General features: G+C 42.2%; 1 protein-coding gene across 2 annotated transcripts in view; it reads right to left on the reverse strand.

The window, feature by feature from the left end:
* fbxw7 (F-box and WD repeat domain containing 7) overlaps positions 1 to 17,392 on the reverse strand; it is a 102,196-nt gene that overhangs the window by 54,558 nt on the left and 30,246 nt on the right. For both annotated transcript variants that reach the window (XM_084005855.1, XM_084005854.1), the window contains 2 exons: positions 15,148 to 15,396; positions 14,363 to 14,905 (listed from right to left, as the gene is read on the reverse strand). In XM_084005855.1, coding sequence (XP_083861981.1) covers positions 14,363 to 14,905; positions 15,148 to 15,327 — 723 coding nt within the window. In that variant the 5' untranslated portion in view covers positions 15,328 to 15,396. The remainder of the gene's footprint in view (positions 1 to 14,362; positions 14,906 to 15,147; positions 15,397 to 17,392) is intronic.

Consider the following 17,392-nt stretch of genomic DNA (forward strand, 5'->3'; position numbering starts at 1 on the left):
GCGGGATCAGGAGCTGTATCATGTCACCGTGGTTGTCATGCAACGGACCGGGAAAGACAAGTCGAATTGAAAGTGAATACGAATGTCCTCAGTGTACCCAGGCATATGTTCTCAAATATAGGTGGCGTTAAAAAAACAAAAGGACACATTGAAATAGTGACGGATGGTTTCTTGATATCATTATGACAGCATGACTCCTAATAAAGTAATGCATAAAAAAACGTTCTGATTAACAAACGCATGAGCTGAAAACAGTTATCAGTTAACGACTTTTCAAAATGGCATACTGTCTTAATGAACCACAGGACAGTAAAAACTAGGAGCTCCAAGGTGGATCCGTCTAAGACCAGTGGGCCACCAGGACACCAACAGCCCATCGTCTTTAACTGATAGACTAAAAGAGGCCAAGAAATGAAGCAAACAATACATAAACAGAAGGAAAAAAAACACCCCACAAAAGACACAGCAGCTGTGTGGCAGCAATCAACGCGTCGCCACAGCAAACCCAGAGGCTCAAATTGAAACTCCATAAAAGAAAGTTGCCCACAACACCTGCTACGCCAGCAAATGCATCCTGCTGATAGTTGTTAATGCAGACATAGCTGCTATGGGCAGGTCCAGATCACCTTACTCAACAGGCCTGCAGTGCAGGGTGTGGTGGGTGAGAAAAGCAATACCGCAACTTAGATGTCCTGCTGTTGACGTTCTATATCTTGATCGCTATCCCTACTGCAACAGCTGGATGCCCAGTTTGGCTCCCGGAAATACGACGTGGCTCCTCATGGTGACATTTTAAATTGGACATTTAGCCACAACCTGGAACCATTTTTGTCTGTACAGTGGTAGAAGTTCTAAAGCTGCTGTAGATCTCACTTTATAGATACAAGAAACAACATAACCCCAAGTTCAAGTATTCAAAGTATGTATTTTACAGACTAGTTCCTTCCTCCTTCTTACGTCTTCAGAAGGACAATTAAGGTTGAACCGTACCGCAGAGACGCTGGGAAATCCCAGCTATGCCATTCACTGGAGACAGCTGACAAATGCACAGCAGAGCCTATAGCTTCCTGCTTTGCATGGAGCCATGACCCCATGGTCTGGCCTTGTGGAGCCCTCCATTTAGTCCATCCTGCGAAACAGACTTACAACCGTAAAGCTCAAGTGACTTTTCATCAGCCATCAGCATAGAGCTTTCTGATGTGCTTGCCTTTTTTTTAAACAAGAACAATCCAAGAATCAAAAGTTAAACCACTTCTCAGCACAAACACAGATTCCTCAGTCTAACCCACTGGCATACAGATGGCAGTTTTACACCAAAAAGTCATAAACCCAAGTGTGCTTTCCCCACGTTCTCATTTAACAGGCAAACCCAATGATTATCCTGCTGGAGACCAATCTCTTCACCGCTGTTCTCAATAATGCTATATGTAAAGTTTGTTACCAGACGTGACAGATGTGGAACTCATCTTTTAAAACCTAATTCAGTGTATGAAAAACCAGTCCATGTCTTAGCTGTCATCGTTTTCGCCCAGGGTCCAAAACGATCACTCAGCAGTCGCCAAATGTGAGTCAATTTAGTCATTGGCAAGTAAATTATGGAGACCACCCACTGCTCTGGCGGGGTTTTTTTTTATAGTGTTTGATGTGCTGAAGAAAGCTGCTGGTTTGCATTCACATCAACTCAGTGGTATACGGGCCATCTGGAATACCGGGACAAATCCTGGTGCTAGCTGTCAGAAATGTAAAAAGCTTTTACCAGCCATCCGGCCCGTCTGCCTCTGGCATCTCTGTGTCTCTGTCACTGTGACTTTGCTTACGCCATAGGCTCCACCGTGGCCTACTCCGTACAAAGATATTCCCCCTCGCTATTGTTGTGCCTGTAAAAAGGTGGTTAAATATTTTTGAGCGTGACAACCTCGGCGACATGATTCGTTTCTCCATCAGAAGGCCAGACTTCATAGAGAGGAGGAGGAAAAAAAAGTTTTGAGGAGGAACTTTCTGAAGAAAACTAAACGTACAAATACAGAATAAAAAAATATTACTATTATACCAATTATTTTTCCTTCAATTCCTCTGTAACTGACATATTCTGCTTAAAAAAATATGCATCTTGTGCATTAGTCCCACAGTGGGGACATTTTCAGGGTACCAAGATAAAATTCTAAAAAGTAATTTATTATTTTTTGGGTAATACCAGACTGTCTAGTCTTTTTAATCTTACCAGCCTCCTTGGTGGGTTAACCAAAAAGTACATTTTGTCCCCGACGTACATTAACATGACATTAGAGTCTGCAGACATAGAGGCTCGGCTGAAGCACAGCTGAGGCTGATGGGAATGTCCTTATTACGGCAGGAATTTGTTCTCAAATCAAAGACCGGACCAATCTTGGAAGAGAAGACACTAAAAGGTGTGACTTTAACATATGAAATTATACAGGCTGTACGTAGAGATGTAATCAGGGATGATGCATAATAAGTTAACTATCAATGCTGCTTTGCAACACAGATTTGATTGGATATTATTTAGCCCATAGCTGTATTATCTAATACATTGAAACTACCATTCAAACTTCAACATAAACTGCACTAACCCAAACAAAATCAGCATGACAGACCCTTTGACTGAATAAGCCGGTCAACACAATGGCTAGCTTTGATCTGAGGGAATGCCAAGGATGGAAACAGTCAACTGTTATGTGACAACTACCCGTATCTCTATTTTAGTGTGATATTTCCTCTCTCTTCACAAACCCAATTCCTCAAATATTTTCTGACAGACTGGAGGATGATTTTTTTTTTTTAAATAAATTCCTATCTTTCTACCTCTCTTGCCATTTAAGAAATACCGTCAACACCACAGTAATTCCGAGGTGTCCCTTTCACTAAACTTAACATTTAATTTAAATACTGACAAGTTCATTTAAACACATTTGAAGTACCTAGTAAAATCCTGTTGATCAGGAGCCAGAAATACAATATAAAAAATAGGTAAAATAATTATTTCCCACTTTATACATTTTAATAAACCAATTGTGGGGGGGACCTTTTTTTATTATTTTTTTAATAAATCATGTACATTTCTTCAATCATCATTTTATTGTGTCAATTAAAATGTGACGGTTGAAAAATCTGAGTGTGTCCTGACTGACTTTAATCTCTGTTTCGAACGTTAGAGCGTGACTGAGAAAACCTGAAGAGATTAGAGACATTTAGAGGGTTTATGTCTTTCAAACGCTCCGTGGTTTTGTCTGGCAAGCATCTTACTTGACATGGGAGTTTAATCGTATTAATTTCCAAGCAAAATTAATTCAGCAGAAGTGTAAAGGAGACTTAATAGGCAACCTCATTTGCTGTCAAAGAGGAAGAAATGACTAAGATCAAAGTGGGAGGGCATTAACGTTTTACCCTCGACTCGTTCTAACACAAATAGGAATCGCAAATTATGATGCAAAGATACCGCCCAAATAAAACTCCTCTGAACCCATTTATAATAAACCAAATTATGAATTAATCTGACTCAATAAGATTAATTATTTAACAAAAAGAAATCAGTTTTTGTAATAACACCATTAACTGCAACAGAAGACTATATTTTATTTTCCCAATTTCCAATCTCCAATTTATGCATGCACTTTTAATAAAAATCTTAATCCAAAAACTTAACCTAAAAATAGGTTCATGGCGACGGCCTTTTTAAGGTTATATGTTGGCGTCTGTCCTCTGCCATGGGTGGAGCCGTGGCAAGTGAAATTGTGTATCTGTGGACGTACGGAAACGACTGAAATACACCTGACAAAAGGACAAATCCATCCATCCATCTTCCATCCTCACAAGTGTCTTCATCAGTTCTCACCAATACCAGCAATGTAAAATCTATTCAGTCAAGTTGAAACGTGTCATCAAAGTCATCATTATAAGGAAGATATTCTGCTCATTGGTTTTGTCGGCGTGTGACTTTACACTAATTTGACTGATTTGTAGATTAAGTACAACTGAAAAAGATGAATATAGAACAGAAATGAAAGCAGCCACGTAGCCGTTACACGAAGCAGCAACAACAACCTAAGTGAAACGGGGGCGAGGGATGACCTTTGGCATGCTCGGGCACAAACACGTACAGTATGACTTGACAGACACGTACAATACTCACCCGTCTGCGACAGAAAGGCAAACTCTGAGCAATGATGTTGATGCTAAATATCTTGAGTACTTTCTGAGGGGGTAATGGTTCCTTGGCAACATCCTTGGGGTCCGCCTTGTCGTGCTGCTGGTTCGAAGTCTTCCCTTTCCCAAAGGCAACATTTGGCATCTTTCTCCGGGCACCAGACGAGAAACGGGGTATAGGGCAATGCCTCAGCATTGCAAAACAGGCCGTCTACTGGATCATATCCCAGAAGGAGCTCCCAAACCTGGCCGACTTTTGTCGCAAAGCAGATAACTTTTCTCACATGAATGTGCTACCTTCCTTGGACCGAAGAACCACCGGGCAGACGTCTCAATGCTGCGATCCCTGAGCCTCTGCACCTACCTAGTCAGAGCTCATCTCCCTGCTGACTGGCACCCTTTAAAATATCTCTGGGGTGTGAGGTCACCGTTGCGCCCAGGCCAGGCGGAGCAGCTGCCGTCGGGGCCTGAAAAGAGGATGGACCAACTCAGCCTCTCCCCCTCAGACAGGCACCGTGGAATCTGCTCTCATGACCCCTCGGTGGTGGAATGCGTACCAGCAGTCGTCTGACGCAGCCCACGTGTCCGGGGAGCTTCCTCATTGTGGTCATTCTCTGACCCCCCTCAGGTCCTCCCAACTTAGTGGACTACATCATCACTGGGGCCAGTTAATTTAACGCAATGAAAACTGTCAGCATACGACAAAATAGCAGATTACCATATCCTCGTCTGAATCGCCCTTTTCAACGCTTTTCAAGTGTTGAAGGCAGGATTTGTTAAACGGTAACCTTCTCTGACTCCTCCATGAACCACGGTGTTCAGGAATGTCGGTGAGTCTGTCTATGTCAGCAAACGGGCTGAGGATATTTCAGGAGACGATCACAGAGTAGTTCAATGTTAGTATGTGACACATGCACTTAAACAAGGACTCACTTGACCAAGTATCAAGAGGGATGGACTTTTAAAGTCTATTAAAATGTGTTCCCATGCAGCTATAAAAGAGAGAAGCGGCAGCAGGATGTTGTTGTTTTTTTATTTAAACCTCATTAAACGAAGAAGCACTGGTGAAGTAAAGGGAGGTGAGATAAGTTACAAGTGCAGTTTAAGCCGATTCCCACAGAAAATCAGTACGTGGCAGAAAACAGCTGACAATCTGATTAATATGTATAAATCTACAGATGAAGCAAGTGGCAAGAGACAGCCTTCTGTGTGCATTTAAATGCCTGAACACATGGTAACAGACAGACCTACGGGGCTTAACCTCTCCTCTATTCTCACATCCACCATTGTTTGAGGAGGATTACAGAGCCAGGACATCTAACAGAGTAGACTGAGGGTCCTGACACACCAGGCCGCTGGACGCCATTGAGTGTTAGTGGCGGGCCAAAGCCCATAGTTTTTACAGTATGTTCAGCACAATTGGAGCAAGTTGGCGCCTTATCGGCAGCTGTTCAGCCAATTGAGTGTGTTGGCCAAACAGTGGAGGCTGCCTGTGAGGGAGTTCCCTGGCTAAGCAATCGGTTCATGGTGGTGAAAAGGTGATTTATTTTTCATTTTCAGTCATTTGGTCACTTTGTGTTGTGTTTTTGTTTTTATGTGCGACCTATTTCTGATCTGACTTCTAGAGAACAGCGTTTTGCTATTATATATGTTGAATGTCTATTTAGATAGATAGATATAGATGGATAGATAGAATGCACAAACATGAGCACATCACCCACATCCTCCGCTCACTCCACTGGCTCAACCAGGATGGAGGATAAGGATCACACACCAATGTATGCATGGACATGCACCCCTTACCTCAAAAAACTTCTCAAAGCTCAAAACACAACACGCTCCCTCCGCTCCACTCACTCAAACCTCCTCCACCTACCCAGAACCAGACTTAAGACCATGGGAGAAAGGCCTTCTGTGCTGCTGACCCACACCTGTGGAATGCCTTTACCTTTTTTTTATTTTCAACAAAACTGCTTTTAGCTGCTTTGAGATCTTCAGATGAAAAGGGCACTATAAACAAAATGTATTCTTATAGATAGATGGATGATTGCACACATGATTGCAATCTTACCATGAGAGCAGAATAGAACACAGCCTACAGTACATGCATATCAGCAGTGAGTTTATCATCGGCTGCAATATTTACAGTGCATTCACTTGCGCAACTTTTTACCACCTACTTCAGAGGACGCAATTTGTTTGATCAGCTGGCCTTCGCGGGCACGAGGTCTTTAGGTTCAGCTTGGCATGTCAGGGCCTGACAGGCCACGTCTTCCGAGAGGGTGAATAGAGAGTTGTAGTTTTTTCTTTCTAATTTACTCTGATGAACACAGATATCAATTTATTTCCAAAGAGACCTACGAAAAAAAAGAATCAGCCTCGAGGGATGCTTTTAGGATTTCAATTACTTTGAAATTGGCTAACATGATAATTCAATTTTACCTTTAATGTTACAAACCATGCTTGACAATAGTCTACATGCAGAGCGAAATGACCAACGAGGCATCCGAGAATGGCTGCTTGTCTCTGCCCCTGGTTACTTGAGCTTTCAGACTAATCTTAGGGCATAAAGCTGTGTGACAGACACACTGTTCCAGTCTGCTACAACATGATCAGCCCAAAGTCACTCGTTAAATAGCAAGCCAGGCAATCGTATTCCAGGACTGTGTTGTGCAAGAATCTTTGAAGATCTGGAGTATGAAGCTACGAATGGTAGATAGAAATGTCCTGCTCCATTGGGCTTTATAGAAATCAGGACTACTCAATCATAAAGGAGCAATATTAGGAGTAAAACCACTAATAATTTAGCAAAACCTTTCTGTGGTCACAATGTTACAAGTCTACTGCAAAATTGTCTGCTTTCTGTGTGTCCCAGTATTACTGCCTTGTCATTGAGTTTGCAATCCCTAGAGTGCCAGAGGTCAAGCATGTTTGGCTTCTAGTAACTCAGTACATCTACAAATCATTCCCAGCTTTTCAACGCAATTCCGATGACGGGGTACGGCTGCAGATATAGATCCTGCAAGAGGGGGACACTGTAGTCCTTACCTGCTTAGTAAAGTTATTAACAATGAAAAATCTAAAACTTTGCTATCATGCTAACTAATGCTGCAGATCAAATCAGCACTTTTTTTTTTTTCCTCAAGCAACAAATCACTAAATCCGTTGAAAAATTGACAAAAACAAAGCATTTCAGATTAAAGTGACAACTACAGCAGAGACTGTGCCCCGATTTAATTTAAGCAAGGATGAATACCATGCAATCTGTAACGCTGCAATCTGGAATGGATGGTGCAGCGAGCCACCCAAACATGCAGTCAGGTGTGTTTTCTCACATTGAGATATCCACATAGCCGATACGTGTAAAGTGAAGGTTTCTGGCACAAAAAACTGCAATCACTCCCACACTGTCTCAGCGAGGAAGCTACAACCTCTGCCAAGCACCGCGGGCGCTATCAGAGAAAGACAACACACGAACGATCACTTGCTTTCACGCACTGCTGGACAAAGTCCATCCAAGACAGGCTACAGGTCATTACTGGGTAAAACCTGTGGCGCGGTCCGAGTACAGCTTTAACAAGCTCCCACAACCCCTGGGTCATGGATTACTGTATGGACATGACTCCCAGACCACTGCCTCCCTCTGGTGTCAAAGACTGGAACAACTATGCTGCGGGTGCAAAAGCTTCCAATACAATAATATTCTGTGAAAAGCAGGTTTTTATAACTGTTTTTTTCTGAAAAACATCCCATCTGTGAATGCAAATCAGAGATGCATGATGCAATAAAGCCGATCTGAACTAAACATCAGTTCCTTAACAAGCAAATAACCAGGCGCCGCTCTCCAAACAGGATCGTCATTGCAGACGACAGATTCACTGCACAGACAACCTGCAGATATAATGTAACTGTATGCTACTATGAAAGGGCAAATCCTTTTGGGCTACGTTTCTTTGTTGTTACCTTCTAAAGCAGAAAAGGCTGCAGACGAAAAACATGCTGAGCTTTTAGGAGTGGTGGGCACACACACACACACACACACACACACACACACACACACACACACACACACACACACACACACACACACACACACACACACACACACACACACACACACACACACACACACACACACACACACACACACACACACACACACACACACACACACACACACACACACACACACACACACACACACACACACACACACACACACACACACACACACACACACACCAGAACAGCTCTCGCTTTTACCACACATGCAGATCCTCGCTAATTTTTAAGTATTGTTTGGGGGGAAAAAAGTCTAACCATGGCAATTATATAAAGCTCAAATGACATCAATTAGCACAGTGGGATTAAATCCCATCTCATGCAGCACAGAAGACAATTAGAGGCTCTCTACAGCAGGATTGGACGACCCAATGAAACACAAGTGGGAGAAAATGGGAAGCCAGTCAGGGATTACATCCTTTTGCTGCACTAAAGACTTCTTCTTGGTCGGGGCATATACGCACATAATGGGTTCATGTATAAAAAAATTATTAAAGGTCGGAATGATTAATATGAAAATGGTATGCCACCTACAATCTTACATCTTTGCTATGTCTACATCAATAGAAATATGTCAAGTTATTTGTGATTTAATGTCTGGATAATATAAAAAAAACAGACTTGTTCACCCAGTCAGATGATGAATTGTGATAAATAATCATCGCCTTAGTTTTGAGTAAGAAAAGACGACAGGCAAGGACCAACCGCTGGGCAACGACCGCTCCGACGCAGAATCAGTATATGATGAGAGTTTCAGTGAAGACGATTCGTCGTCAACATATATTGGTAATGACTCAACTAGTTGCTTTCATGTGGGAGGATGAGAACACTGGTTCTTTGTGGCTCATTCCTGCCTATGTGACAAGGCCAGTGTGTGGGAGACGCCACCTACAAAAAGCAGGCTGCCTTTTTCCTTTGGAAATAACATTTAGTGACAATGAACTGTAATGCGTGGAAAGAAAGACTGCACCTAAAATTGCCCAAAGTTTGCTTCAGTAAAAAATGATTAAGCTGACAGGTTACTGCTCATTCCTACCTGAAACTGTAATAAATTAAACTTGACATATTAAACATCCTACAGTAGAGGTAGGTATTTCTGTATTACAACGGTTCAGAGGCATATTACTCAATGCCACGAAGCTTTATGTGCCTATGGTTGGGTATGGGAAGAAGTGAGAAATACTATTTCAACCTCATAGAAGTCACTGTGTCCCCAAAGCCATTAAGTGATACGCACTTGAATGGGCGGCTGACCTCTCTCTTTGAATGTCTTTTCATCAATATTCACAAAGTAACAGCTTCGGAGAGAAGGACATCTGGACATCCAACTACGGATGACACAAACGGAGTGGATTGAAATGGAAACATTTACTTCACGTTGAATAATGGCTGAAGTGAGAGGCTGAAAAGGTTCACTAATTTGTTTTTGAGTACTCAAAATATCAGACACCCACCTCGCAAATATAAATGCATTTCTATCTTCTTTTAAATCAAGATAATTTAGTGATTTATTCGGGCGATGTTGATGTTAATGCAACATGCCGTCAATGCACTCAGGCATCCTTTCTTTGCCTCATCATAGCCCGGCGGATCCATTTGCCATCAAAGGCCTCTGATGAATCATTGTGAGACATCTGATCCTGTAAGATCACATAATGCCTTCACCATTAGTCATGAGTAATATGTTAAAATTAATTCTAAGATGGACAAGCAACAGATTCTGGAGAATAAAATGGTATATATATATATATAACTGTATATTTACAATTGCCGGGGGTTCTCACAGAGCTTCTGTTTTAATGTCCTATACATTTGCTACTCTATACAACATTTTCTCCACTGAACATTAAATCAAAGTATGTGGCGATTTGAATACTGCAAATTCTCTTAAAATATTACTGAATGCACACCCCATCGACATTGCAAACGTGCAAAGCGGGTAGAAAATCCGCAACGTAATCCTTTAAGGAGTACTTTCCATTAGTGAAGTGATATTAACAATTCTCGCTCAACATTTAATCCACTTTGTCGAAGAGCACGTTATAACCTTTAACGCTTACCTTAAACAACCTTCAACATTTTTCCCACCTGCTACTGTCAAACGATCGGCTTTCCCAGGGGCTAATGTATACGACACGCTATGCAGATATCAACACCTGCTTCAGTCAGCTACCCAACACCGTATATTCTGCCATTCAACATGATGAAAACGCCATGCGATACATGCCCCCTTTTAGAGCCCTCGAATAGAAAGGCATGTGTTCGGAAATGTAAATCTAAAGTTTTGACTCAACTCCAGGATATCTTTGCACAGTGGAACCACGGGGCCTTTAATGCACGGCTTGAATATTGATTCATGAAGCTCTTAAAGAATTTAAAAATAAATGATGAGCCCCTGTGTATCACCCCGCTGGCACAAGGTCAAAAGACAAGAGCAGCGAGTAAGAAGAGGGGTTGGAGCCTATCATTCTGGTGACCTGAGCCTCCAGCACCTGGATCTTGGGAACACAGTCTGTCCTCAACAGAGACATCATATTATTTAAGTCATATAGAAGTTTTTATAGTGCTGCTGCTCCTTTAGACACGGAGCTCTTTTTGTTTGCACACTGCCACACTTCCAGTGCATGTGGATGTCACCTAACCCCCACATGGACTGGCACATTTCTGGTCCAAGCATGGGTACTGATCCTCCACTTCAACCCTGTTGCCCCTGGTTTGGCACACGAATAGTGCAGCTGTCAAAATGCACATATCAAAATTTGCAAGACTGCATGTATACGTGTGTTCTGTGGGTACATACAGAGGACCTTTAAGTGTAACATATATATGAAGGTAATCCATCTTCTACTACCACCACCACTACTACTACTACCACTACTACTACTACTACTACTACTACTACTACTACTACTACTGTCAAGCACTTCGTAACCGTGGTTTTGAAAAGTATAAATAGTTTTAATATAGAGGTGAAATAATGGGCTGATCAATTAACCAGCAGCTAAAAGGCTAAAGCTAAATGTGGCCGAGTTTATTTCCAGTTGCAGTGCATGTGAATGGCATCGGCTGGCAGGAAGAAAGCATGGACCTAAGCTGTTGCCTAGCAATGCAATTCGGTTGAAATGAGTTAAAACAGAGCATTTCAAACAGAGGGTTACTCAGATATACCGTTTGTGAAAATAAGATGTAATTTGAACATTAAAGCATGCAAACATGTTCTAGTACAAACCCAAAATACACACTTGAACCTGGAAATGAGCATGATATGTCTATTTTAAATGCTGAACATTACCTACTTCAACATTTTCTCAAACTTTATAGATCAGACAATTAAAGAAATAATCGTCAGATTAATGAAAATAATATTTAGTTGCATTCCAAGCTGTCTCTCGACTCCACTCTAAAGGAAACCGTACATTTGCAGCTATAGACCTGAAGCTTTTGGAATAAATTATCAATTACATTACTACTTCAGAAAGGCTGAATGTGCTCTTTTGACTGTGTCTCTTTATTCTGTCCAGCACTCTATTGGTTCACCTATACATCTCTACCTCGAACCTTTTTGATCCATATCAGCTTAATTTCATTATTTGGGTTTTATCTATTACATCCATTTTCTGTTTTTACATTTGGTCCCGCAGGTTTGAAAAGCACTCTAGAATTAGTCTCTTAAGTCATATGTAATTTGTACACACTTTAGTTTAGAAATCTAAAAGTAAAAGTACTGATGTTTTCAAAGAGACTTTTACCAGTACTTTACTTTTTTTATATTTAGAAATGTGTCACAACATCCCATGGTTTAAGGGCTAGAAAAACAGAACATTCCCAGAATAATAGAAGCTATTATATACGGCTGTATATCACGCCTAAAACACGATGATTGCGAATGTCAGCTGAATCTCACTTGAACCGTCGATAAATGCCAACCGCATATTACGCCTCGAACGCGGTGAGTGTAAACATGTCAGCTGAATCTCACTCGAACCGTCGAAGAATGTCAATCTACTCTTTCTGCACCGCTCCGAATTCCGAGCATACAAGTCTCACAGCTGAACAAAATGTGTACGTTCAACATCAAAGCCAGCTGGGCCCACTGCAGTGCCTGAAAAACCGATCCAACAGCTGTCTCGGATGGTGAGAGGCACACAGGAGCAAATTCAGACTAACCGCTATATTTAGGCCAATATAAGCAAGGACAATATCTCCATCAAAGGCTCAGACACACACACGAACATAACATCCCTCTATATCGAGACCACAGGTATGACATGAATACAGGAAGCAACTGCGTCAGTTAAGAGACTGCAATAACGTCCTTGCTGGGCGGCTTCCTGCCGTCAGAAGAGTGTTGGGAGTGCGTTGTACTTGTCACGACGACGCTGCCGATGACAAATCTGTCACAGCTTGAGTCGTTACTGTCTGTTGAGATGGGTGTATCATGTCTGGTGTCCTCCATGTAGGGAGAACGATATAAAAAGGCATGAAACGCTCTTCATGTATGTATTTTTAACATTTCACCTGATAAAAATGATCTGCCTTGAAAATTAATCTATAATGTGGATTTAGACCAACACACACACACATTCAAGTCCTCCCTGAAGCCAGACACCAGCGTTGTGCTACATCAGAGAACATTAAGTGAGCACATTAGTTCTGTTACCGAGGAAAGATCTGACAATCTGTTACACTTGTCTTTTGAACATCAAGCGCTCCTCCATACTTGTCACTCGTGATTTCAGCAATCAATCAGCGAGGTATGAACGTGCTTGGGGTTTTAACGTGTCCTAAAACAGGCTTCTGTGCGTTCTACACATGAATGAAGTATTTAACAAGGAGCTTGGGTATGCTATTAATATTACAAATTGTGCTGTCACTCCTCGATCACAAAGCGCATAGCAAAAAGGTCCTGGAATACAGTCCGTGATTGAGGTGGTAAAACAAGACTGCCCCACTTGTAAATTCCCCGTCGTTAATCTAAATCCCCAAATGTTGCGACCGCTCACAGCTGCTTCTTTACCGACGCTGGTGATAAATGCTGCAATTCAGCATCCATTCAGGCTACTCCTCGATGTGTTTTGGTATTGATGATAGCTGTGTGATTTGCTATACGTCATCTTTCCCTTTAGAAATGTTTAAGCTAGAGATGCAGACAGTAACATCACAGCCACACGCAACATGTAGTTTGTGTGAAACGTCTTCAGCGTGAGAGAAGACGACACAAAGCTACAGATTTGTCCAAATCTAATACAAGCCATTGAGGAACAACACATTTGGAAAAGCAAACTTAATCAGGAAGCTTTAAAGTGTAAATAAGACACTATTCTTCCAAAAGATATACTCATTTTATGTCGTCTGATAATGATGGTAGTGGGGAGTTCTGCTCAACAATATCCATAATTTCATAATCAGAAGGTGTTCAGTTAGGTGGAAATATTGTGACTGTAAAGATCACAGCATATGAATCACATCATTTGGAAACGAATTAAACCATTTAATAAACCCTCAACACCTGAAAGAGACCAGTCCTATCAGGGTTAAAATGTTTCAGAAGAAGATAAAACACTAACATTATACTGATTTGTAACGTGTATGTGCATTCATCATATTTTAGGTGACTTCAGGTGAGGGAGTCCCAACATGAACAAACCTTGCCTTAAGTTTAGTTCTGCAAACATTCACTTAGCAGATACGATTAGGAAGGAATGTCGCATTCAATTTGTCCTTTTCAAACCACATGTGTCATCCCTCTGTATGTGCATATTCAAATATTTAATGTGGTTCCAACATCCTAATCCTCCTGCTGTAAATAGTTGGTCGATGCCTGATACAGTGCAGTAACACACACGTGCCAAAAGAGGGAGCTGCTGATTCAAAAATGAACCGCGTTCTTTCTGTGCAGCATCACCCATGATGTGATGATAACCAAACACTGCCTGTGAGAAACTACTTCAACTGCTGCAGAAGTATCCTAAAGAGTAATCTCATCCAAATGACACATTCTCTCACTCAAGCCTATTGGTATCCAGTTTGCTTTGTTTCATTTGCCCACATTTTGAGGTATGTCTCTAAAACACAACAGACGGGAAGGTGAAGTGCTTGCAAAGAAATCTGTTAAACAAATAACAGCTGTGCTTACCTTCTTATTGGAAGAGCTTTGGTGTGTACAACCCGAGTCCAGGTTGTTATTGGGGGCCGACACATTGTTCCTGAGAGAGGGAGACCGCAGCCCTTCCCCCCGTTCTCCCTCCTCCTCCTCTTCCTCCTCCCTCCCACTCTCCGCAGAATGTTCAAAATCATCACTGTCTTGGTCCATCTCTTCCTCGTCCTCATCCTCCTCCTCTTCCTCCTCGCCCTCTTCCCTCTCCTCTTCCTCCCTCCCCTGCTCCTCCCCTCCCTCTGTCCTCTCCTCTGCCTCCTCTTCCTCTTGGTGACTGCTGCTGTTGTTGTTCTCTTCCTCTTCCTCCTCCTCCTCGTCCTCCTCGCCCAGCGGCTGGCCTCGTAGTCGCCTCTGCTCTGCCCCCCACATCCACCGGGCTCCTTTCTCTCCTCCGTTCACTTCGTTCGGAGGGCCCTCCTCGTCTTCTTCCCCTTCCTCCTCTCCCCGAGGGCCGTTGCTGGCTCCTGATTCACTTGGCACCCATGGCTGTTCTCTCTCACCATCAACCTGCGACGCCTCAGGCTGTGAAGTGCCAGACAAAAAAAAAAACAATACCTCAAAAGAAAGGTCTGATACGAAATTAAATCTGTTGCATTTCTACTTTTCTCCACAGTGCAAGAAAATTCCCACAATTACATGACATGATTTGACCCATGCATCTTCACACCTCAACTTACAACGCAAGACTCCAATTTAGACCTATAGGTTTATGTTTTAAATTCTTCCATGTGACGACAGTATCTCTGTTGAATGTCTGGCCGTACCCTTTGCTGCAGCTGCTCTTCCTCCTCTACTACCCGGTTCATGTGCTCATCCTCATCACCCTCCTCTGCTGCCTGCTGGGGTGCCCGGGCCGTGGAGGAGGCGTTACCTCGCACTGCCGGACCCCCCGGCCCCCGACTCCGCCTGCTGCTGCTGCCCCCCGACAGCAGATCCTGGTTCATTTCCAAAAGCCAGCTTGCTACCTCCTGGACCTTCGCTAGGCTGTCTGAGGAGGAGAAGGCCTTGGCATTCTGCAAAGAAACACACACAAAAGACACAGATGGTTAAAATATGATAATTGTTTTCCCGTGTCCACACTGAGCTCGGGATTCCGACGGAAAAATCAAACAATTACTAAAAATAAATGATCATTCAATACATACAAAGCTCAGCTGCTTATTTCCCCCAACAATAAGTGTGAATATCACTCTTGGTGTCCGTTTCTTGCCGCTGAATTAAAATAATGGCCATTAAACATTGGTTCTTGGAGGAACACTATTGCTGCCCAGCAGCAGAAAGGGAAAAAAGGTGGGAGTGATTGTGTTTGGCTTCAGATCACACAGCGTTGGATGCCGCGTCTCACATGTGTGGACCGATGGGCAAAAAAAGCCGTGAGAGCAACTTGTGTTCCGACTTCCAACAAAGACAAACAAAGTCCGATCTGTCAAATGCAAAAGCAAAACATGGCCGAAATGTTCCAGAAGCTAGATTGGAGTTGTCTACAAGCTTCGGATGTATATAAATCTGCTGTTCTGATGCTATGCATTATGATGGCAAACCTACTGAATAAACACACAAGTGGTGTGACAATAGTCACAAGGTTCTAACAACTCCTGTACATAGAAATTGTTCACTGGCCTGCGGAAGTCGAACTTTTCCCACGGGCTTGTGCAAATTTTATGAAACCATTTAATTTATTTAAAATTTGGTTGCTACAATTGTATGGTGAAAGAGCACATCTGGTCAATAAGGTCGTTCAATAAGATTCGTATCAGGTTGTTGCATCACACTGCACAGGGAACAGGCCTTTACAGCAGAAGAATGAGACACTATTCAGATGCTGACAGCCTGACAGACTAATCAAGTAATTTACATTTTAAACCCCCCATTCGTTTCGCCGACATTTACTGACAATATTATTCCACATGGTTGTCAATTGAGCCTTCATAACAGTTGTTGTTTATCTTAGAATTTTAATGCGATTAGAAATAAGAGCTCCCACATTAAAGACCTATAAAAATAACCACTTCATGCGTCCAAATGTAATTTCCAAATTGGGCTCCAATCTAAAATCTTGTTATATGTTTCTAATAGGTTATACATTGATATGGTTCTAAGGAGGTTGTTCTACTGGGAGCAGTGATTCACACTGTCACAACCTCCGAAATTTGTAGTTGCATCCTTGTAACATGCAAATCTCTCGCAAGAAAACGCAAATGGTATTTTGATCCACAGGCAGCATCTTTGACTGCAAGTGTTGCATATTTACCGGCATCTCGCAGTGCGTTTCTAAACAAAAACTGGCTTTTGGAAGACACGTCGTGTATTGTAGTGTTGAATGTCCATGATGATCAGAGACAATAGAGTCACAACCGCTGTGATTCAGCGAAACCAAAACAGAATTGTAGCCTCCGCTTCGGTCTTTTAGGTCTTGAACGTTCTTAATCTATTGATTCTGAAATCGAGACACAAGGTCAAAGAAACGCAAGGTCAAGCATTCAATAGCAAATCAACATAATACATCAATGTAATTGTACCGACTCAATATTCAAGTAGCAAGAAAGATTTATGTAAATCACGACAAGTGGGAAGAGTGACTCATGGGTTTTTCAGGTCCACGTGGTAGTGGGCTGAATAGGTAGCATTCAAAGCCGTTCTTGAGGCTTTTTAGTATCAGTGACTACCACAAGCTGCATGTGAAGCTGCAGGACAAGTAGAAGGAAGTACGTACTATACTGAAGCTTCTTTATGAAAGAGCATACATTAGTGATAGTGACGTCTTGTAAAGCCACATAAATAAAAGATATTCTGCAAGTGTTACAAGTGATGTCCTGATTGGATCTCAACGATTGGTATTGGGGCTAATCAAGGCATTTTTAACTGATCATCAGTATCGGCTATGTTGAACTATGTTGAGAACGATCCAGTCCTTTGTTTTATGTCAACTGTCACAACTGTTTTTACTCAATACGCTTCCGAGCAGAGCAACACAACAAGTGCAGGTGTCTCTAACTTTCCGCTGTCTGA

This window comes from Eutrigla gurnardus, assembly GCF_963514095.1.
Source record: "Eutrigla gurnardus genome assembly, chromosome: 3".
Classification (NCBI taxonomy): Eukaryota; Metazoa; Chordata; class Actinopteri; order Perciformes; family Triglidae; genus Eutrigla; species Eutrigla gurnardus.